The sequence below is a fragment of the Petromyzon marinus genome, chromosome 51 (genome assembly GCF_048934315.1).
Source record: "Petromyzon marinus isolate PM22_M1 ecotype Great Lakes invasive population chromosome 51, UKy_Petmar_22M1.pri1.0, whole genome shotgun sequence".
Lineage (NCBI taxonomy): Eukaryota > Metazoa > Chordata > Hyperoartia > Petromyzontiformes > Petromyzontidae > Petromyzon > Petromyzon marinus.
In genome coordinates, this window is record NC_133717.1 from 10,720,761 (window position 1) to 10,742,905 (window position 22,145).

General features: G+C 53.4%; 1 protein-coding gene across 3 annotated transcripts in view; it reads left to right on the top strand.

The window, feature by feature from the left end:
* Positions 1–22,145, top strand: part of MDN1 (midasin AAA ATPase 1) — an 83,736-nt gene that overhangs the window by 34,424 nt on the left and 27,167 nt on the right. For all 3 annotated transcript variants that reach the window (XM_032973608.2, XM_076074979.1, XM_032973609.2), the window contains exons 43-69: positions 1,243–1,453; positions 1,771–1,887; positions 2,220–2,590; positions 3,104–3,246; positions 4,367–4,551; positions 5,160–5,386; positions 5,540–5,653; positions 6,269–6,398; positions 6,586–6,710; positions 7,388–7,521; positions 8,112–8,257; positions 8,376–8,496; positions 8,952–9,183; positions 9,679–9,901; positions 10,019–10,142; positions 10,787–10,966; positions 11,456–11,652; positions 12,226–12,482; positions 12,633–12,772; positions 13,325–13,425; positions 13,826–14,534; positions 15,365–15,526; positions 16,064–16,370; positions 16,841–17,079; positions 18,493–18,588; positions 20,440–20,534; positions 21,129–21,373. In XM_032973608.2, the coding sequence (XP_032829499.2) occupies positions 1,243–1,453; positions 1,771–1,887; positions 2,220–2,590; positions 3,104–3,246; positions 4,367–4,551; positions 5,160–5,386; positions 5,540–5,653; positions 6,269–6,398; positions 6,586–6,710; positions 7,388–7,521; positions 8,112–8,257; positions 8,376–8,496; positions 8,952–9,183; positions 9,679–9,901; positions 10,019–10,142; positions 10,787–10,966; positions 11,456–11,652; positions 12,226–12,482; positions 12,633–12,772; positions 13,325–13,425; positions 13,826–14,534; positions 15,365–15,526; positions 16,064–16,370; positions 16,841–17,079; positions 18,493–18,588; positions 20,440–20,534; positions 21,129–21,373 (5,331 nt within the window). The remainder of the gene's footprint in view (positions 1–1,242; positions 1,454–1,770; positions 1,888–2,219; positions 2,591–3,103; positions 3,247–4,366; positions 4,552–5,159; positions 5,387–5,539; positions 5,654–6,268; positions 6,399–6,585; positions 6,711–7,387; positions 7,522–8,111; positions 8,258–8,375; positions 8,497–8,951; positions 9,184–9,678; positions 9,902–10,018; positions 10,143–10,786; positions 10,967–11,455; positions 11,653–12,225; positions 12,483–12,632; positions 12,773–13,324; positions 13,426–13,825; positions 14,535–15,364; positions 15,527–16,063; positions 16,371–16,840; positions 17,080–18,492; positions 18,589–20,439; positions 20,535–21,128; positions 21,374–22,145) is intronic.

Genomic DNA, 22,145 nt, shown 5'->3' on the forward strand with positions numbered 1-22,145 from the left:
CTGTGTGTGACATTTGAAAGTACACCACACGTTAAACCGTGTTTATACAATCCGCAGCCAACATAGAACGACATTGTATAAAACAAAACAACACGGGCTGCGCTCTCACCCGACACTCGGCTGATACCACTCGCCAGACACCGACACTCACCAGGCACTATTCACCACTCACCATTCACCAGACACCGACACTCACCAGACACTATTCACCACTCACCATTCACCAGACACCGACACTCACCAGACACTATTCACCACTCACCATTCACCAGACGCCGACACTCACCAGACACTATTCACCACTCACCATTCACCAGACACTATTCACCACTCACCAGACACAGACACTCACCAGACACTATTCACCACTCACCATTCACCATACACCGACACTCACCAGACACTATTCACCACTCACCATTCACCAGACACCGACACTCACCAGACACTATTCACCACTCACCATTCACCAGACACTATTCACCACTCACCAGACACAGACACTCACCAGACACTATTCACCACTCACCATTCACCATACACCGACACTCACCAGACACTATTCACCACTCACCATTCACCAGACACCGACACTCACCAGACACTATTCACCACTCACCATTCACCACTCACCATTCACCAGACACTATTCACCAGACACTATTCACCACTCACCATTCACCAGACACCGACACTCACCAGACACTATTCACCACTCACCATTCACCAGACACTATTCACCAGACACTTTTCACCACTCACCATTTACCAAACACCGGCACTCACCAGACACTATTCATCACTCACCATTCACCAGACACTATTCACCACTCACCATTCACCAGACACCGACACTCACCTGGCACTGTTGACCACTCACCATTCACCAGACATAGACACTCACCACACTATTCACCACTCACCATTCACCAGACACCGACACTCGCCAGACACTATTCACCACTCAGCACAAACTCGCAACTTGCACACCGCAGACACTCGGCACCGGGGAAATTCGAATGTAGTTATTGCGGCCTGGGTCACGTGATGACAGATGGATACTAGGGCGCATTCGGATTCATTAGTGACAATGACACGGACTGTGAACGTACAGTAGCATTTTAATATGGAGATTGTTTCTCATCTAAGAAGGAGGTTTGGAATGGGCTCACACGCAACAACAGCCTGGCTTAGACATTGATTGCATCGTGCTCTTTGCGACTCATTGTGCCCCTCCTGCAGTGCTGTCAGATCTCCGGGAACGGCTCGGCAACTTCCAGCGGAGGTTTTGCTCATCGCCGCTTTCCACCGCCGCGGGATCCAGGGCGGGCGGCACTGGCTCTGCGGGGGAGGTTGGAGGTGGCGGCGGTGCCTTTGAGTGGGTGGATGGTGTTCTTGTGGAGGCGCTGCGCGCGGGCGACTGGCTGCTCATGGACAACGTCAACTTCTGCAGGCGAGAGACGACTCTCGTTCTCGCCGACGGGAAATGCGGCGCACGTTTCTATGCCGGGTTGAGGTTTTCGTAGACCGTCGTCGTTCGTGCAACTTCGTCGTCATCGCGATTGATGTCATAATTATCGTTGCGTGTTTTTAAATAATGTGTTAATCATCGTTTGCCGTGGGTGCCGCTGATCTGTGCCGATCCACCTGCCTCCGCTCATGAGCTCGGCATTCTCTGGGCCACGCGTTTTTGGTCTTTCAAGTGCCTGCTACCTGTTTACAAGTGGTACGGCCCGGTACACGTTGGTAACTGTTGCTTTTTCATCACAGCCCTTCGGTCCTGGACCGGCTCAACGCACTGCTGGAGCCGGGGGGAGTCCTGACCATCAGCGAGAGGGGAGTCATCGACGGCACCGTGCCAACCATCGTTCCTCACCCCGATTTCAGGTTGGCCTGGTGGCTTGGTGGGGCCTACTGCGCTCCATTGTGTGCTCAGGCTGCAGCGGAGTACCAGTGATTGTTTTGAAATAATTGCGCATTCTAATTTTATTTCCATTGTGATCTCGGCATCATGTCACGAGACGAAGTGTCCATTCGCGAATTCTATAGAGCAGAACATCCGCTTGTAAGAAAACTGCACAAAATAGCTGATTTTATTGATTCCTCATTACCTACACATTACGGGGGTGGGGGGGGGGGGGTGGCATGCCTTGAGAGAGAAGCGTTCCGCAAATGGATTTAACAGCATCGACCGATTGTCCCCGCGACGTCTCCCCCAGACTCTTCCTCTCTATGGACCCGGTGCACGGGGAAATCTCTCGAGCCATGCGCAACCGCGGCGTCGAGATCTTCCTTCCCGTCGTGGCAATGCCGCCGGAGCCAGGCCCCGAGCCCACGGCTGCCGTCGACACCGAGATGGCCATGGATGTGGAAGTGCCGGCGGAGCGCTGCGCCGGCACGGGCGAGGGAGGGGAGCCTCAAGGACGTGCGGCCACGCCATGCCTCGCGGGAGGCGGAGGGGAGGCCGCAGAGAGGGCCCGGATTGCCGAGATGGACCTGAAGCTAATGCTGCTCGGACTGGGGGTGGTGGCAGACTCTCTAGCTTCACAGCTGATAGCGCTGCACCGGCAGATGGGAAGCAGTCTGCTTGGTGAGTGCCCGTTGAAGAATTTGGAGGATGGATGGACAGATGAGAAGCTTACGCGTAAACCAATTTCAATGTTAGTTGGGAAGCTCAATGGCGCAGGTTTTTTTTTAGACCAAATGTAAATTGTTCTTTGGAAACGAAATCAGCCAAAGTTCCCAAAACACGACCCTGCTTTGACAGGGTCTCTGTCGAGGATTGCCTTGGGAGGCCTTCCATTGTGCAGTGTATGGCTACTGTTATATGTGCCAACATGCACATAGTAGGGGGCACAGGTGGTGCATCTGCCATTCATCTCTGCCAGTCAACCCATGGCTCCTGGTTTCTGTCCCGTGACTTCCTGCCAGTGAGCCTTGGACACTTCACGTGGCCTTAAAGTGCACCTAGCGCCGTGATGACATCACCACCACTTAACGGCGAATGGCAGCTTTAGTTGTCCTATGTCTATGAATCTATGCGTGAGTCTGTATCTGCACACGAGCGTCTGTGCAGCTGTGCGTTTGTGTGCACTGCGTGCAGGAGGATGCCCGCTGTCTCAGCTGCTCCAGGCCGCCGCCCTGCTGGTGCAGCAGCTGCATCGAGGCCAGGGGCTGCACTCGGCGTTTGTGAGCGCGTGCGCCGATGTCTACGCTTCCACACAGCCCTCGCCCAGCACCCGGCAGGCAAGCGGAGCTACGCTGCCATATCACTGCCGATAGAATTACCCCATGAGCATCACCGGATGGAGCGACTGAAACAAATGATCTCCGAGTCATCCGTTGCACTTTGATCTTTCATTCACCCTTTTCCTTAATGTGGTTCGGTAATGTCACGTCCGTGCATTTAAATTCAGCGTCGGTACTACGAAGTCACTCGATTGTGTTGGTAGCATGGTTGACTGTAAACTTGTTCGGACAGTGCCGCACAGATGGCCTCAATCACAGTGTTGACAGGTTGGGAGGAAACCTGGGAAAATCCCACATTTTCTGTGAGAAAACCCACTCTTAAAACTGACAGCTTAACGTGTGCCGCAAGCTTAAAGAAGGCGCAATGGTCCTTCGTGAGAGTAGCCTCGGTGCGCAGTTTGTATTGTGGTTTGCTTCTTTGATTAATTGCACGCGCATGTACGCTTGTGTGCATGTGGGGAGCGATAGTGTAGCGGTTAGCGCGCTGCGCTATGAACCTGGCGACCCGGGTTCGATTCCCGCTCACGGCCAACACCAGTGACAATTATCTGAACCGGTCCCGGGCCTCCCCTAGGTCGACTCAGCCTCAAATGAGTACCTGGTGCGGTGTGTAAACATTGCCACTAGGGAGACAAAGGCGGTCGGGCGTGGTGCTGGCCACCCACCCCCTCGTGTACCGTTCTGGCCTTCATAGGTGCTCGCTAACAGCACTTGCCCCTACAGTCTGTTAAGGCTATACGGGGGATCTTTGTCTTTGTACGGTAGTGTAGTGGTCAGCGCGCTGCGCTATGAACCCAGCGACCCGGGTTCGATTCCCGCTCACGGCCAACAACAGTGACGTTTATCTGAACAGGTCCTGGGCCTCCCCTAGGTCGACTCGGTCTCATATGAGTACCTGGTGTGGTGTGTAAACATCGCCACTGGGGAGACAAAGGCGGTCGGGCATGGTGCCTGCCACCCCCCCACCCCCTCATGTACCGTTCCGGCCTTCATAGGTGCTCGCTAACAGCACTTGCCCCTACAGTCTGTTAAGGCTACATGGGGGATCTTTTTATCTTTGTCTCTGTACGTGTGTGTTTTACCCCCCCCCCCCCCACGTGGTCGTGTCCCCTCTCAGTGGGCCCTGGAGATGGTGGAGGCGCATGCTGCCCACGTGACGTGCAATGAGCCACAGCTGCTGGCGCCTGGCCGCTACCCCGAGCCCGTGCCCTCGGTGGCGTCGCTGGCGAGGGACGCGTCGCTCTGCACCGTGCGCCGTGACGGGGCTCTGCTGCTGCACTGCCTGGCCGCTGCAGGTCAAAGGTCAGTTTCTGCCCCTGTTGGAACATCTGAATAAGGGATAAATGAAGATTCTGATTCTGTGGTCATTAATGGATTCCTCACCATCGCAGGTCATGCTTTTATAATGTTTTTTAACTAAGTTTCAACATTTATGCATTAAATATCTGTCTGTAACGGGGCGGGGGGTGGTGAGAGGGGCACTATAACTCTAGTGAAGACAATCCAGCGTTTTGGCGGCGAGGGTCGGTGGATCACACAAAGGTTGTGAAACTCCCCTTCCCATGGGTGTCAAGGGGAAGCCAAACCCTGGATTGCCATGCGAAAGCGATACAGCAATTGAGGCCTCCGCCTCTTCCATCTGAATGGCAGAGAGTGGTGCCCCCTTCACGCGTGTGGCTTTGTAAGCAGGACCCTGTTGACTAAGACTCGGTGTGGCATTCCTGGCTAAATAAGTAATTATTTTACATTGTTAATGATAAATTCTCACAAGCACCATTCACTACAAATAATAGGACCGTAAAATATCTACTAAACCCAGTACAATTAAATAAATGCAACTCCTTTTATTGTGAGGTGTAATTTTTTGCGTCGCTTCAAAAAGTATCATTCACATTGACCGTCTCTTGCAGGGGGTATGCGCTGACGTTAGGGGACCTGCGACGAAGCATCGGGGTCGTCGGTTTGCCGAACGACCAACCTGGGGTCTCCACCGCCGCTCCATCGACGCCACCCACAGACAACTCCGCCCTCCTCCCGTTCGCCGCGAGACTCGTCGCCGAACGAGCCTCCCCTCAGGATTGGCTGCTGCGGGTCAGGTGGTTGAATGACCTGGCCAATGGCGACGCCATAAATGCAGGCGAGCATGCCCTTTCACACGCATCGGTTAAAAAACGAGAGCCGGTGAAACCTTTGGCGAAGGTGTTGAGCAAAAATGCTGGTGAGAGTTTCGGCGTGTTTTAAACCTTTCTCGTGCCGCATTGCGTTTGCCCCTTTTTTGCCCCCTGCACAGGCCAAGTTGGGACGGTACTGCGGGCGGCGTCCGAGGCTCTCGACTCTGTGTCCAAGACCGGCCTCGTGAGCCGTATTGTGGCCTGCCAGCAGCACCTTGCACAGCAAGCCGGAGGTGCAGCAAGCAATGACATAGCTGTGTTTTTTTTCTTGGTTTGAAATGTTTCTTATGCCCCCCCCCCTCCCGTAGGTGTTTTACGCAAGGCAGACATTACATTGTCCCCTAACACAGACGGTGATGTAGGTACAGCGTGTCTGTGAAATAACACGGGCAGGCATACCCTGTTTAGGGGAACCCCTAAAAATTAAAGTAGAAATTGAAGTTTGGTTTATTTATTGCAATTCTGAAGCTCAAAAATGTTCCAATGTCAAGAATTGCTAACTTTCTTGTTAGTTTGTTTTCCACGCTGCGCATAAACGTCACGCGCCAGGCAGTTCTAAAGTAGCACCTTGCTATTTGTTTTTAAAATATGTACATTTTTAAGCATTCAAAAAAAAGAACAAACTGCGAATGGGCTACAGTTGATCTTTATGGAAATAACGTTTTATTTTTTTTGTAATAAAACGGATATAGCGATGCCCTGACTTAGCCGAGGATTTCGAGGACACACTGTTCTCAGGCCCTACCAGATAACGGTGACGTGGTACTTCCGGCCGGTGCGTTTTAGTTTATGAAATTCCGTGGTTTTATTGTGTCCCCCTCCCCCTCCCCACCTTGGCTGTGGCCCAGACTCCTCGTCTCTGGCCGACTTCCCTCTGGACATCAGGTGGAACTTGCAGTACCTGGAAGTCGTGTCCAACAGGGCCCGAAGAGCCGGCCTTGACCCCTGCCCTGCCCAGCTCTTCTCGTTGGCAAACAGGTGCGGCTGCGTCTCGGCGTGATCCACAAGCTCCACCGCCGCTCGGCTCGACCCGCCGGCCGTAGCCGAGAGTGAGCTTGCGTCTCGCCGCGTTGACCGTGCGCTGCTGTTGCTGGACGTGCGTACGCGTTGTGTGTGCGTTGAACTTAGCCAACCGTGCTAATCGGAGGTGCGGACCTTGCTGTAGGATGAGCCTTCTGCTGGAGAGGAGAGCGAAGTCGTACGTGGAGTCGCTGGCACTGGAGTCGGGCCTGAGGACGTTTAAAGACTTGAACTCGTCGGTGCTGAAGACGTCCTACGCCCTGAGTAAAGGTACGCGCCGCACAGCTGAGCTCATGGGAATTGCGAAGCGTTGTGCCAGACGCGAGTCGCGTGTATCTGGGTGTGCGCGCGTGCGTGTGTGAGAGACTTTAGTGGGGAATAGCAGTGTAGCGGTTTGCGCGCTGCGCTATGAACCCGGGCCACCTTAGTTTGATTCTCGCCCATGGCCAACACCAGTGGGCCTCCCCTGGTGACTCTACCTCAAATGAGTACCTGGTGTGATGTTTAAACATCACCACCAGAGAGACAAAGGCGGCCAGGCATGGCGCTGGCCACCCATGCCCTAGAATGCCATTCCGGCCATCATAGGTACTTGCTACAGCACTTGCTCTAACAGTTTGTTCAGGCTATACAGGGGATCTTTGTCTTTGTACGTGATTGAGTGCAATGGTGTATCGGTTTGTGCATTGCCCTTCAAACCCCCAACCATGGCCAGCATCAGTGGCGAATATCTTGTGTTCTTTTAAACGAGCACCTGGTGCGGTGTGTAAGGATCAGTTCGGAAGAGACAAAGGCGTGCTTCTGTCCACGCCAACCCTTCGTGCGCTGTGCCGGCCTTTCACAGTTGCTCACGGACAGCACTTGGCCAAACGGTACATGTAGGCTACACAGGTGGAGGGGGAATCTTTGTCTTTGTGACCACGTGCTCTTGTGTCCCACACGTCCAGGTGCCCTGGGCTCCGAGTCTCTGCCACACCCAGCCGTCGCTTTCGTGTTCCCGTTCCTCTCGCTGTGGGACGACTGGCTCGGCCGCTGGGCGAGCGGTGGCAAAGAGGAGGTGTCCGATGAGGACCTAACGAAGGTACGCACAGAGCCACAGGTCTCCACCTACACCTCGCTCTCAGTTCTCCATGGGCAGGCTATCGGGCTTGTGGATTAAACTGTGCTTGCGGAACAAAAAAAACATGTGTAGGTGTGTACACGTGTGCTGGTTTCATCGTGAGCCACTCCTTACTTGTCGAGAGTCAATGCCCACGTGACCGTAAAATGGTTGACAAGAAAACCGAATCGTTTTAAGGAACAATAAAAGTATTTATAATACGTACACTTCTGCAGCCTAAATTACAGATTTTTTGTTGTATTTGTGTTTTTTCTTTGTCTGAACCACACCTCCCCCCATTATTCTAATTGAGAGTTGACTGTGTGGAACTGATTTAAAGCTTTCGTGACTGCAGTAATTCATATTCTTAGTTCTTTCGGTAAAGTCACGTTGTTTCCCTTCAACGTGACTTTACCGAAAGAACTAAGAATATGTGTGGAACTGGTTCTTACTGTCAACATATTACTGATCCCCCCCCACTCCTCCCCTGGGCAAGGGCGTCACACCTTCCATTCTTTCCTTTTCGTCAGTTGGCCTATCCGTGCTCTAATCGTTCTCCGTTACCTTGGCAGCTGCTGCAGAGTGTGCAGCGACGCGATTGGTTCTGGGAAGCATGTGAGGTCACTTCCTGCGAACAAGGGATGCTGGGAATGCTGGCGCTGCACTGGCATTGGCTGAGAAAGGCGGGCTGTGGCGATGAAGCGTTACTCCCCTCTGGGTACGTGGCCCCAAGCGGTCGAAACTCACAACTCGGTGCCTTTTCGTTTTCGCGGCGCTGGGTGGGAGCGAGAGACGATCGTGAACGTGTGTGTGTGTGTTGTTGTTGCCTCCTCAAGGTGTCCCGCTGAACTGAAGACCATGGTGTCGGCCTTGGACCAGCACCTGGGCCGACCCGACGCACGCCATTCGGCGCTGAGCAGGATGCGGAAGTCACTCGGATGGCCCCTGCCTTTCAAGGTAGCCCTGTGTGCCACCGCTCCCGTAAAGAGAATTGTGCCACCGCTCCCGTTCACCGTCGCACGTTGTGTGACCTTTTTAAAATGTCAAGTCTTTGTTTTTGTCAAGCCCTCGCCGTCATTATAATTGTCACCATAAGCATCGTCTCCCTCTTGACTCTCGTTATCTCTGCTCTGGAATTTTTTGTTTGCAGTCATACAGTAGCGACTGGCAAAACTTCCCAAGAAAAAATAGTCCTGGGTAATATGTTGTCGCCGCTGTTCATTTCGGATAACAAGTTGGAATTAACTATTTGTAGATTTAGGGTCAATTAGTCACTTTGAATACATATAACCCAGCACAGTAAAACTTTATTATCTACAATTTCCATTAAAGCAAGCGCCACTGAACGCCGCGCTACGTGTCTGGCGGTCGCGGCCCTCGCCCACCCGCGTTGTCCCCTCCCCCGTGTGCAGCAGCGGGAGGCGGTGGAGGTGGCGCTGGGGCTGAGCGAGGCCTGGAGCCGCCTCTGCACGCCGCTCGCCCACGCCCCGCGATCCCCAGAGGAGGCACTCATCGCACTCACGAGGCTCAGGGCCGTGTGCGACCGCGCGGGCCCGGCGCACGGCGACGGCGTTCGGAGCGCCCTGACGCGCGTCTGGGAGCAGCTGCTGCTGCTGCAGCACGGAGGGGCGGAGGTCGGAGCCGGTGAGTGAGTGCGTGCGTGCGTGCTAGTGGTTTTTGCCGTATTAACAATCGTCATTATCGGCCGCGGTCAATCCACTCGAGGATGAATGTCTCCCCGACGATAGATGGCAGCAGCTTGGGATGGTGACCTTAATTCAACAGTGGCGTGAACTTGGTGATTGCGATGATTAAGATAGTTGTCATTGTATTAGTACTGTATTGTAAAATATCAGCAACAAAAATTGAAATCGTCATGGAAATAATCTCTCGAAACACCTCCCTCGTTAAATTTTGATTTAAAGCTTTCATGACTGCAGTAATTCATATTCTTAGCTCTTTCGGTAAAGTCACGTTGAAGGGAAACAATAAGAGCTAAGAATACCTCCCTGGTTGACAGTATTATTTATTTTATGCCTACGTGACTTCACCGAAAGAACCCAAAGAGTATTATTGAGAGACTTGGTAAACCAGCTGACGACGTATCCTCTCATCCTGAATTCTGCACGGCCATCGCAGAAGCCCTGAGGGAGCTGACATCATCGTGGACCACCCTGAAGCAAGGCGTGCTGGAACGCGCGCTGGAAGCGGGCGACACCGGCGTGCCGGGCGATGCGGCGGACGACGCCGCGCTGCTCGCGCTGGAGAGCCGCGTGCAGCTGTGGCCCGTCCTGGAGCAGCTCGCCCTGCGCTCCCAGTGCCGACTCGTGGCCGCCCTCCTCAACGTGCCGACGTCCGACAGGTCGGGATCGACCGCCCGTCGCTCACCCCGGCACACGGAGGTCACGTGCCCTGTCGGCACGGCGATTCACCGACCCACCCCCCCACCCCCCAATTATGTTTCCCCTGCCGCCCGCAGCGTGGGTGAGGAGCCGCCGTGGGGCGCTGGCGAGGATGTGAGGCACCTGGTGTCGTTCTCCTCGCGCTTCACGCCTTCGTGCCCACGACAGCTCGGCCTCCTGCGCGGGCTTCTCGGCCTCCCGGTAACTCGGCATCGGCACCCCGCGATTGTATTGCGGTCCGTGAGGTGGCCATTGTGGTCGGAACGCTGAGTTGCCACTGCTGGGAGTCTGGGTTAAATTTCCTTTCGTTCGCCAACAATCACTCCTCGAGAAGGAAATAGGCCTAGACGCCTCGGCGAGTAGCGTGCGTCCCATTTCCACGTTCGCCCCATGATATCTCAATCAGTTTTGGGGTTGGCCCAAGTAAAAGTTTTTCGGCGTGGAGATGAAAAAAATAGCACTGCTCCCTTACCAACTTGGTGCCAGATCGACTGGGTAGGGACTGTTGTGTGAAGGCGTGCTCGTCGGACTGGCCTAGTTTAAACACCGTGCGAGCACGCTCCCCTGTGGTTGTGGAAACAGGCATTCGTTTTTTTTTTGTATATCATTTGCGTATGTTTTCTTCTGGTACTTCTCCAACATGCAAACGTTCAGTCATGCTAAATCCACTGCTGGATTAAAAAGGCCTCCCGAATCCATCACCACCTCTCATGGTCCTGCGATGCACTATTCCACCTAGCATCTGGACACGAGGTTATTTCATCGTTCCATCTCCTCCATGGAATTTATTTAGGGTAAGGATGTCATAAAATTACAAGCGTCTCTGTTTTGCCTTTACCCTGCAGTCACGCCAGGTGCTGCCCTCTGTTCGGTGGGACCTGCTGCTGGCTGCCCTCTCCCAGCTGTGGTGCAACACAGCCGCCAGTCGCCCTGAGCTTTGGCTGGGCTGGAAATCGAGGACCGACCTCCAAGATTCCCCCAAATCGACCCAGTCCTTGTCACCTGCGTTCGGCGAGATTCTCAAGGTATGGTCGGTTCACGTGAACGATTCTTGACAAGTCAGTCTGTCTCACATTTATGTTCATGTTCTTTAAACATTTTATTTTTCCACAAATCGATTTTTTTGTGGGCATCGTGTAAAATGAGTTGGAGACAATTCGACTTAGACTTTGCAATTAGCAGTGCATCACCCTGACGCACTTTCCAGCTGGAATCTCATCAACCAAATAAAATGAATTAATAGAACTCGGGAGCAGAGTTTTGTGAAGAATTCGGCGTTCATTTCAGAGTAGTTCATATTGCCCTCCCAGTTTTGAGTTTTGAATTTGAAATAGTTTAAAGAGATCAGTCTACAAAAATGTAAAAAAAAAAGGGGCGGCCTTGTTTAGAACACCAAGTGACACCACCACCTCTTGTGTCCTCTGGCCTTCGTCATTTTGTTGATCATCGCTTTCTCAGCGCCGTTTGACGTTGGAGTTCTGACTTCCTCTCCCTGCTCGTTCCGCCCTGCGCAGGGCCCCGGCGTGCTGAGCTGCGCCGCCCTCTCGGGCTGCCTCTTCCGTATCCTTGGCAACGACGGCCATTGGTCGCCCCAGGAGGACCCCGCGGGTCACGTGACCCTGGGGGCCTGGCAGCAGCGCACCCAGCAGCTGGAGGTCGTGGGTCGAGTCGCGTGGTGCAACATGTCATCTGCCGCGCTGCCCGATTTCACGTGAGCATCAAGTCGCCTTGGAGGGGACGAAGGGATGTTCAAATACTCGTCTGTGTAGCTACGCGTGGATTCATCGACTTAAACCGATTTGTAGGCTCACAGTCCTTGCGTTTTAATGCCGCGTGTGAGAGTCAAACATTTTGAAGCGGTGGTATGTGGCACATGGTGGAGCGGTGGCATGGTGATTGCCACACAGCACTACGAACCTGGTGACCTGAGTTCATCCCCGGCTATGGCTAACATCACCAGCCCACACTTTGCAGTATGGATAAGTAAAGTAAAATAAGCGCCACATTTCGCGAAGTTTGGCGAGGCCCTCATCCACCGGTGGATTGACATAAGGGCAGTACATAAATTGAGGGGTTTTTACAGGCACTCTGCTTTTCCAACCACCGTAGAGGAGCACCAGACCCTCCTGTGAAGAATCTAGGATACTCAGGAATTTTTTTTGTACGTATATATGTTGAACTGTACGTTACCAACCATGCAATCATTGCAGGTGCGGGGAAGGACAACTAACCAAACACACAAAAAAACGACCACGTTAAACCCGACTCTCCGTGCCGCACCCAGGGAGGGCGACCGCCGTCTCCTGCGCTCCGTGCTGCGCGTGTTCCTCTCCCGCGCGGCTGAGTCGCTGGGCCCGGCCTCTGAGCCCACGGCGACGGCGCTGGGAGACCGCGGCGAAGCGAGCGCCGGGGACGAGGAGCGACTCGCGGACGCGGCGGCCCGGTGTCTACGGGGGGCGTCCGCCCTGCCCGCGGACGTCGCCGAGCTGCTCGAGGATTGCGTCGCCTCCCTCGGCGACTCCTGCTCGCGTGACGCGCCAGGTCGGTTGGTCGGTCGGCATGCACGCGCGACGATGCCTACGGCCCGTCGATCGAATTAGATTCTGCCGCCCGCGACGCGTCCTCTGAATCGAGTCCGGTTTGTGCCCCCCCCCCCCCCGCCCCCTTCCTCCACCCCCTGCCGTTGCTTAGGGGGCGGGCAAAAAGAGCTGCTGCACAGAGCGGAGCTGTGGGCCAAGCTGGGCCTGGTGGCCGTGCTGACGTGGCGACCTCGCACGCACTTTGACCCCATGGTGAAGAGAGCGCAGAAGCTCCGGCACACGGAGGAGGAGGTGAGATTTGCCGTGCTTTGACGCTTAGTCCCTGCCCCAGCCCTAACCATAGCAAACCAATCCTTAACTGGAGCCCTACTGTACGCACAGCCCTAACTCTAAATGTAACCATCGCCATCACCCTGACTCTAACCCTAACCCCCAAATAGCAGTGATATCCATAACTCTTGCTATGGCACCTGGGCTGTTAACGCTAATTCTCATCCGAGCCATAGCCTAAACTCTTTTTCGTAAGCCTAAGCTCCGAGCCCTAATACAGATATTCTAGTATACATAATGCAAATAGTCACTGCCCTAACACTCACAAATACTTCAGGGTTCCTAACTCAAATCTCATTCCTGTCTGTTATTTCCAGGTACCCAACTCTAGTCCTGACCTATCATGTTTTAAAAACAAAGGTACTTCACAAGGGTGCTGGGACTGTTAATAGAAGTTGTGAAAATGTAAAATGTAAACCATAATCAAGATACGTTGAACCAACCACACAGGCAACGCAGAGCGTACCGGTAATTATTCCCAAGTGGGTGACGAAATGATTGTCCCTGCTGCAGCTGCACGAGCTGGAGAGTGAGTGGCGAGCCCGGGAGACGTTGTCCCACATCGTCTCAGGCCGAGACCTCCGCGTGGATTCTCACTGCCACCCACGCAGCCGGTAAGGGGGCGTGGGGGTATACGGGGTGGCATGGGGTGGCATGGTGGGGCACGGTGGGGCATGGTGGGGCACAGTGAGGCACAGTGGGGGCACGTTGGGGCACGTTGGGGGCACGGTGGGGCACGGTGGGGCACAGTGGGGCACATTGGGGGCACGGTGGGGGCACGGTGGGGCACGGTGGGGGCACGGTGGAGCATGGGGTGGCACGCATGGTTCTATGGCTCTGTTTAGTCAATGGCCTGTTAAGCCTGCAAGTGCCTCTGTGATCAGATTAAAATTGGAGGCCTCTTTACAACCAGGTGATAACCCATTGAAAATATAAGAAAGTATTTTTTTTAATGAAATAACGGGTGATACCTACAACCACGTCGCCCTGTGAATGTGCCCGCTCTGTGTTCAGCTTCGTGCAGCAGAGGATGGAGGTGCTGCGCACGCGCGTGCACGAGCTTTCCAAGAAGCAGGCTCACCGCCCCGAGCCTCGCGCCTACGAGCGGCTCTCGCGAGACGTCGCCCACTTCGTGAGCAGCATCTGCCAACCGCAGAGGGCGCTCCGGCTGCTCGCGCGCATCACCGAGTCCCTCTCGCGTCCGGCGGAGACCGCCTCGGCCTCCGCCTCCCTGCTGCGCGAAGAGGCCGCCTGGCAGACGTCGCTGGAGCGGTTCCGCGCTCGGCTGGCGGAGGGATACGCGGGCTTCCCGGACGTCGTCACGCCCCTGCTGTGCGGAGTGGCGCAGCTGCAGCACGGCGTGCGTCTGGCCGCGACCGAGCTGCGCCGCGTGGGTGCCGCCGATCGCTCGGCCGCGAGCCTCGTCCCGAGCCTCGTCTCGTGCCTCGCGAAGCTGCCCTCAGTCTCGGCCGAGTTCCCGTCGTTCCTGGCGCACGCCGACGCGCTGAGCCGGCGCGACGCGTCCCGCGCCGTCGCGGACGCCCTCGGCCGCGCCGGAGAGGGCGGCGCCGGCGTCGTCGGTGCTGGCGGCGAGGGGTCGGAGGTCGCCCGGAGAGCTACCGAGCGGCTCGTGGTGCTCGCGCTGCTCTTCCTGAGGAACCACATGCGTCTGCGCGGAGAGATGGACGCGGCCTCGCTCGGGCTGCTCCAGCACCTGCTGCAGGTGGGGGGGGGGGGGGGAGTAGCGTGTGTCACCTGAGAGAGATGTGCGTCACACGCTACACGCATGCATACGACGCGGTGATTGTAATTTCTATGGTTCGTGGAAATCACACGAATGTGTTACCTCGTTGAACACGTGAGAAGGAACGATCAATGGAGACGATACGAATGAGTTGGATAATAGAGTCGAGAACGACGGTGCAAACAGGACGGCACCGAGAGGACAAGTGATTATCAACATCATCGGCCATCATCAACCCCCACCGTCTGGAGGGATGGCCTCTCAAAGCTCTCATCTTCTCTCATGATCGTGTGATTTAATAATCCACCTCGCACCTGGGACCCGAGCTGATTTTATCGCTTTATCTTCTCGATGGACGTAGTCTTGGGCACTATCTCCTTCCCTTGGCTGCCAGTCCGTCATGATTCTCGGTAACCAGCAGTTGTCCCTTCTATGAGATCGATGCGTCCTGCCCAAGCCCACTTAAATATCTCGTCCGTTAGAATAATAAATTTGCATACCTCACAAACACCACACACTGTCCCTGCGATGCTCACGAGACATTTGCTAATTTCGGGTCAATATTCAATTCATTCAACCCACTGGACCGATTGTGACATCATCATCATCATCGGCGACGGCGATAACACGGGGCCTCATGGCAGTTACAGTTAGCGCGGCTGCAGCCTGCTTGGGCCGCGGGGGGCTGTGTGGAAGCTTGAGACGTTGCGACCGTTTACCTGAACCGCGCGTGGGGGCGGCGGTCGGGGCCGTGAAGGAATGCGAGCGGCGTCGTCATCGTCCGGGTGGGCTTCGGTGCGCACGCGCAGGTCGTGGTGAACGCGTTCGACGATCAGGAGCGGCGGGCGGCTGAGCGCGCCCAGCAGCAGGCGAGCGTCTTCCGCTACCGGAGCCAGGGGCACGGCTCCGGCCTCTCGCCCGAAGAGCAGGAGGAGAGAGACTTCCGGCGGCGCTTCCCGCAGCACGATCAGGTGTGGGGGATGGCGGGACGGGGGACGAGATTATTGCGAGATCTCGTGTTTGAAGGAAATTAGGGCATTCATTCATTCGTTCGTTCGTCGATTCCTTTTTCATGTGGAATTTGAAAAGCAGTGGACCGAGCTTATGAGTTTTTACGTTCAGTTAGGAAAGCTCTTTGATGGTTTCTGGGGTCGCCAAATGGATTGCATCTGTACCTCCCGTCAAGCCTGCTATTGAGCATTGATCGGCGTTGTGAGTGATGGATTTCATTTCGCCACAGCCACAATCGGGCGACTCATTAATTCCTAAATTATGGAGGAGCTAGGCTGCACCTTCCAGTGTTGTTGTTAAACCTCAGTTAAGTGCAGTGTCTTAGAGATAAGGGGAAGCTGGTTATATCTCCATTTTTGCCCATTTTTGACGACGGCTGGGTCAGTGCGGGTTGGTGATGTGGGTGGGAGTATAGGACCAGTTCTAATGTCACTTACCAACCACTTGAGCCGCAATCGTTAACCCGCCCCCCACTCTTCCCCTTCGTTTGCACGCAGGACTTTGCCGACCTGACCGCCACGTTAAGCCTGGACGGCTGCGGCGAGGCCGCCCCTCGGCCCAACGGCACGGACGGCGGCGACGACGACGCCGGCGACGGGGGGGACGGCGGCTCGCCGCTCGTGTCGGAGGAGTGCTCCCGCGTGGCGGTCCTCGTGCACGCCGAGGCCTTCCGCGGCCTCACCCACACGGCCTGGTACCGCCCCTCCGGAGCGACCGCCCACCCGCCCCCGGACCACATGGCCACCTTCGCGGCGGCCTACCAGCTCGCCGGCACCGTGATGGCACAGGCGTACCCCGTGGTTGGTGAGTCGCCGTAGCAGCGGCGGCGTTGTCGTCGTTACCGTGATGCGAGGGCTTCTCAACGAATGCAGCGCGGATTAATTTGGCACTGCTGAGCGTGCGTTTTTACGTAACAAAAAACTTGTTACAGTAATTGATGAATAATTTACAGAAGAAATTCATGACCTTGATTGTTTTCGGCAGGTTTTTCTGTTTATAATTTTCAAAATAGTCTGTTTTTTTATTTCCCATGTTTTGAATGCATTTGAAATTCCCTTTGCTGAACTTTGCATACACGATCATGTTTATAGCCACTGCATACATTAACTGTGGCTGCTAAGAGCTTTAACCATTGATATTTTTTATGCTGTGATCGCTGATGAAAGTGACATCCACACACCGCAGTGTACATACAACTCCCGTGTTCCGCGTGCGCTTGCGACTTCGGTTTAATGAGCCCCGACCCCCCCTCGCCACCACCCTCGCCCGTGCAGACGCAAGCCTGGAGCGGGACACGATGTGCGCCCACCTGCTCATGTCGAAGCTCATCCGAGACAACGTCGCCGAGTCACCGGGCGGCCCCGACGTCGTCGAATCCTCGCGGGCCCACTACGACTTCTACCACAGCCCCAACGCGGCCCAGGCACTGCAGTGTCTGCTCCCGCTGAAGGCCTTCACGGTGCGCGTCTCCCAGCTGCTGGATGAGTGGCCGGAGCACCCGACGCTCTCGCAGGTGAGAGCGAGCACCGCCCGTTCGGCTCTCCGGCGATGCGCCTTGACCCCCATGAGTCACTCCGCTCCCACAAATCTACGAGTCGTCACGATCCCTTGCTACATGTTCGGTCCCAGGTTCGGTCCCGCCCGTGGTGCTTGTCTCGTCCGTGCCGCGTTTCCGCTCCGTCACGACGATGCTGGCTGTACTGCCTCGTCCTCTGCCACGTCTTTTTTGTGTTGAATTCTGGCCGTTAACCTAACGGTGGAAAAAAAAGAATGAATCGATATTTCTGAATTAATTATAAATATTCAAGTTGTTCATGAATTGTGATAATAACATCTTCTTTGGTTCTTTCGGTAAGGTCACGTAGAATGAGAATAAAATAATAAAATAACACAATAAACTTCTCACGACGTTTCGGCCACAACGCAAGCGGCCGTCTTCAGGTGAAAGGTACAGACCTGTCGGGACGACAGAGCTTCAATGAACGATGTTAAGATTCGTAGCGTCACGGGGTCTGGCTCGCTGAGTGGCCATTCTATAATTAGATACCATTTGGATTTATAGTGCATCTAAATATAACCACATCTCAAGACTCGCAAAAACAGCGGGCTTAGTTATTTGACAGGGGCAGGAGGAAGCCAACAAAGGTTAACCGAGGGTCGTCGATGGAGTGCCTTCGTTACCGGAGCAGAGTTTATTTGATTTATTGCACGGATGATCCCGTTTCGCCAGTTGCTGTGCTATTTTACACGGGAGATCCGTGGTGCGCGAGCACAGCAGCAGCAACGAAAACAAAAGACAAAAATGTCAAAATTGCGTAAAATTAGTACAGCGTTCTTTAGTCTTCTTCTTTCGCGTATGGCATGCAAGCAACCGTTTGTATAGATGATGTCATAGTCAAGGTACTTCAACCAATCACAAGGCGGCAGTAGATGCTGTAAGGACTGCGGAGATACTGCCAGGGTGTGCATGGATGGTGCACTCGTCTGTGATGTGTCTTGATGGTCGTTCAGTAGCATTGTACAACGAATAAACGAGGTCTTGAACGGTCGTAAACGGAACAAACGCGAATAAAAAAAAAAGACGGTGCGAACATAATGTGGGAGCACGAGGTGCCGGAAAAAAGTTTAGGTGCATGGGCAAGTAAGCTCGTAAGCTCTGTGTCTTGGTCTGAAAGGGACAAAAAAAGAGGGGGAGTTAAGGGAGGGAACCAAGCTTTAGATGAGCGACAAAGGGGTGTTCCGGAAACGTGGAGCAGCAGTGTGGAAAGACTTTTACCAAAGAGAGGCAGTGGTGTTGAGTTGAGTGAGACGAGAGGGGAGAGGCGGTAGCAGGGGTGATTCTACGAAGGAAACTTGAAGACGGTGAGTGTTAAACCTTGACTTTGATCCGAGATGGATGCAATTGATGCGATGTTTGATTCCCCAGCTGGTGATCGTGATGACAAGGATCCTGGGATTCTCGCTGTCCAGCCCCCTCTCCAAGTTCCTGTACGGCTTGGAGCTCCTCCTGGCCAAGGCTCAGGTACCGGGTTCCGTGGTTTGACGAGTTAAGTGTGGCTGGTGTGCAGGGAGCTAATCCGTACCTAAAAAAAAAAGCTTCCCTCTTTTCTATTTCCCATTCTCTTCACTCACTTCGCCCATCCACTCCTTCCCGTCCCTCCCGTCGCCTTTCATGATCCGTAGGTACCCCTCGATCGCAGTCGCGCAGTCCTCAGCCCTTGCGCGCCCCTCCCATCTGAATCATTCTCGCCTTGTCACCTTGAGTGAGGGCACTATATAAATATAAAACAAATTAGAGATGAAAAAAGCACCCAAAGTTGCCTTCATCATCTTTATCCTCATCAGCCATGATCTGTTAGTTCCATAGTTCCATAGTTCATTTATTTGGTATAGCCCTGTGAGCCATTCGGCTCTTGAATTGGGTGCAACCGCAACAAACAAAAACATGAACAAGAAAACATCCTATAGTGATTATGTGACTGTGCAAACAGAAAATCCAGGAAAAAAAACATCAAAATATTCCTGAAATAGCACCATACACCAACGCTGTGTGCAAAAATCCCAGTGGGATGCAAGTCAAACAACAACAACAAACGCAAGACAACTAAGATTAAGGCCATCAGTCCAACTCCGCACTACAACAAACAAAAACATGGCCAAAACCCAAAAAAACGTTTTCGAAATCACCAAAATAAAAGCCATAAATGCAATGTAACAGTGATCATAGGGACTGACTGAATTTTTAACAATAAACTACATAAATAAATTTTAACACCAAAATCTAGAGCCATATTTTAAGCCCCTGAATAGCAGTGGCAGCTAGGGGTGTACAACTCCTCTAGAGCAGTTTTGAGTGAAGATCTCATAGGTAATGATTCAAGTTGCAGTTTATTGGCAATAGCATTCCAGACCCTGGGGGCATCAATAGCAAAGCCCCTTCCTCCGGTTTTTGTACGGCAATAGGGAATGTGAAGCTGGTAAATGAGCGAAGACCTGAGGTCAAATTTGTTCTTTGAAACAGCGAGGAGATCCAGTAGGTAGTCTGCAGATTTTTTTTTAAGTACATCGTGAATAAATAAGATCTGGTTCACAAGCCGTCGAACATTAAGAGATGTTAAGTTTGACCCAATATAGAGATCACAGTGTTCACTGCTGGATGAATCTCTCACGGCCGTTCTGTACAACAATCTGCCTAGCACTTGCACATGAGCTGGTCTTATCGCTCTATCCCAGCAGGGGACATGCTGCCGTTCCATCGTTAGTCTCGACTAACTGTAGCCAATCCCTGTAACATGAGGCACACAATTCATCGGGGTTTCCAAATCGATTTTTCATCTCACGACACGGTGCCAATTTCACGAACAACATTTTTTTTTAATGGAAAGGATAGTCTTTTGAAATTATTCCTTGTAATTGCCCAAACAATACTTCACATCACCACTGGCGAGATGTTAACTATCTCGTCTTGTATACAGGAGGTCGTGGGTTCGATCCCGACGCTGACGCCTGCTGTATATTTGGAGTTTGCGTGTCTCTCCCGGTGGTCTTGTGGATTTTTTTCCAAATCCTCTGGTTTTTTTCCCTCCAGATTTAGAAACATGCGTTTAGAGTATTTGGCTGCTGTACATTTCTACATGATGAAGAGCCGCTTCATTGGGCTATCATTTGTGGCCAGGTCACTTCTGAAAAAGAGCTATATAGCTCATTGCGCCTTGCCTGGTAAAATAAAAAAATAGTTTAGTTTCAGCCACATAGTTTAGTCTTTTTAAAGTGTGTTCCAGGCCTGCGTTGTGTAGGCACGCGTACACTCGCGCGGCCGAACGGCCTTGTGCCATGCCGATCGCCTTTGCCCCGCTCGTCCGTGCTTTCTCAGGACTGGGAGAGCAACGCGAGCCGTTCCGTGAGCCTGCGACCCCACCTGGACGCCATCACTCAGCTGATCATCCAGTTCCGCAAGCTCGAGCTCAGGTGACGCCCCCCCCCCTAGGTAGCGGCCTGTGTCCCGGGGAGCACCTGTGCGGGGTGCCACTGAACCGGTCCCTGCTGCCACACACTTGTCTTCGTGCCTTCTGCTGCCCCCGCGATTTAACCCTGCAGCCTGTTAAAACCCCCCGGTTGTAATTACCGGCGAAACGTTACGGTACTCGAGTTGTAAATGTTACTAGTCTAGTAACTAATTGGCACGTTTTGTTTACGTGACGAACCTTATGCATCAGCTGTATCGGGTTTAATGGCACATTAATATTTACACGATCTAACTAAAAAACAAACTTATGGATAACCCCTGTAATCCATGGTGATCACCCATCCAAGCCCTAATGCAAGCGCATCTCCTGTAATTTGGACAATACATTTTCTGGACGATTTGGCCGTAGACTCTTCCATTTCCCTTAATAACTGCCTTGTCCTTCCTACGATTGGCGGTCGTCAAAACTGTCTGGCACTTAGTAACATCGTCGTGATATGGTGAGTCGGGTGGTTTTAGATTTACGGACTCCGGAACGCGGCGGTCATCGTGTTTGTTGGAGAAACCTTTTTTCTCGCTGCCCCTTCCTGCCGCAGCTGCTGGGCCCAGTGTCTGGACAACGTGGCGTCACGGTGCGCGGAGAAGACCAACGTCAGCTGGTTCTCGCTGCACCAGCTCGTGGAGAACGGCGTCTCCGCGGAGGACTCGCCGCTGGCGTCCGTGGCCTCCACCCTGCAGGCCTTCATGGAGGGGGCTACCCTGGGGGAGTTCCCGTGCCGCCTCGACTTGCTGCTCTCCTTCCACTGCCAGGCCGTGCACCTGCCGCCCTCCGCCAGCAGAGGTGTGCGTGCGTGCGTCCGTGCGTGCGCGACGCAAATTATTATTATGTTTATTAAACAAGAGCCCGGTACAGAGCGCGAGCGATGGGGAGTACAGATAATCCGCAAATGACAAGCCCGGGGCCAGATGCCCTCGGGGCAGGGGAAAGGGGGGAAAGGTGGTTTGGGTCACTGCCCCTACTTACCTAGGGGGTGACGATCGGGTCCGTGGTCTCCTTTAGGGGGACGCAAATTATTTTTTATAATCACTTGGGTTGTTTACCCCGGTTAGCTTCACTGAGTCTCAAGAGTTGTTCAGGTGGGTCCGGCCACGTTTTCACAGTCGGAAGGCCTTGTTGCTACCTGTAACCTCAAATGAGTAAGTTGCAGGTATTTTTTTTCTTGGTTCTTTCGGTAAAGTCACGTAGAAGGGAAGCAATAAAATAATAAAAAATATATAAAACGATTAAATTCTCACGACGTTTTCGGCTGCAACACAAGCAATCATCATCAGGTGTGAAAACCACAGCAAGAAAATTTGAAAAAAGTGTCGGTTTTTTTATAACGTTAGCACCACGGAGAGCGATTTGACAGTTTGTTCAGATGGACGAGTCCATCTATATTCGGAAAAGAAGAGGGGGGAGACGAAAATAATGGCTGCGGTCTGAAAGCCACCATAAGCGTGAACAAACAATTAAGACCCAAAATGGTTTATCAAATCCTTCCAATGATTGCTAAGCCAGAATCCATCTTCTCGGTTGAAATTGTCTCTGTGTTTGTATATGTGGATAGCCT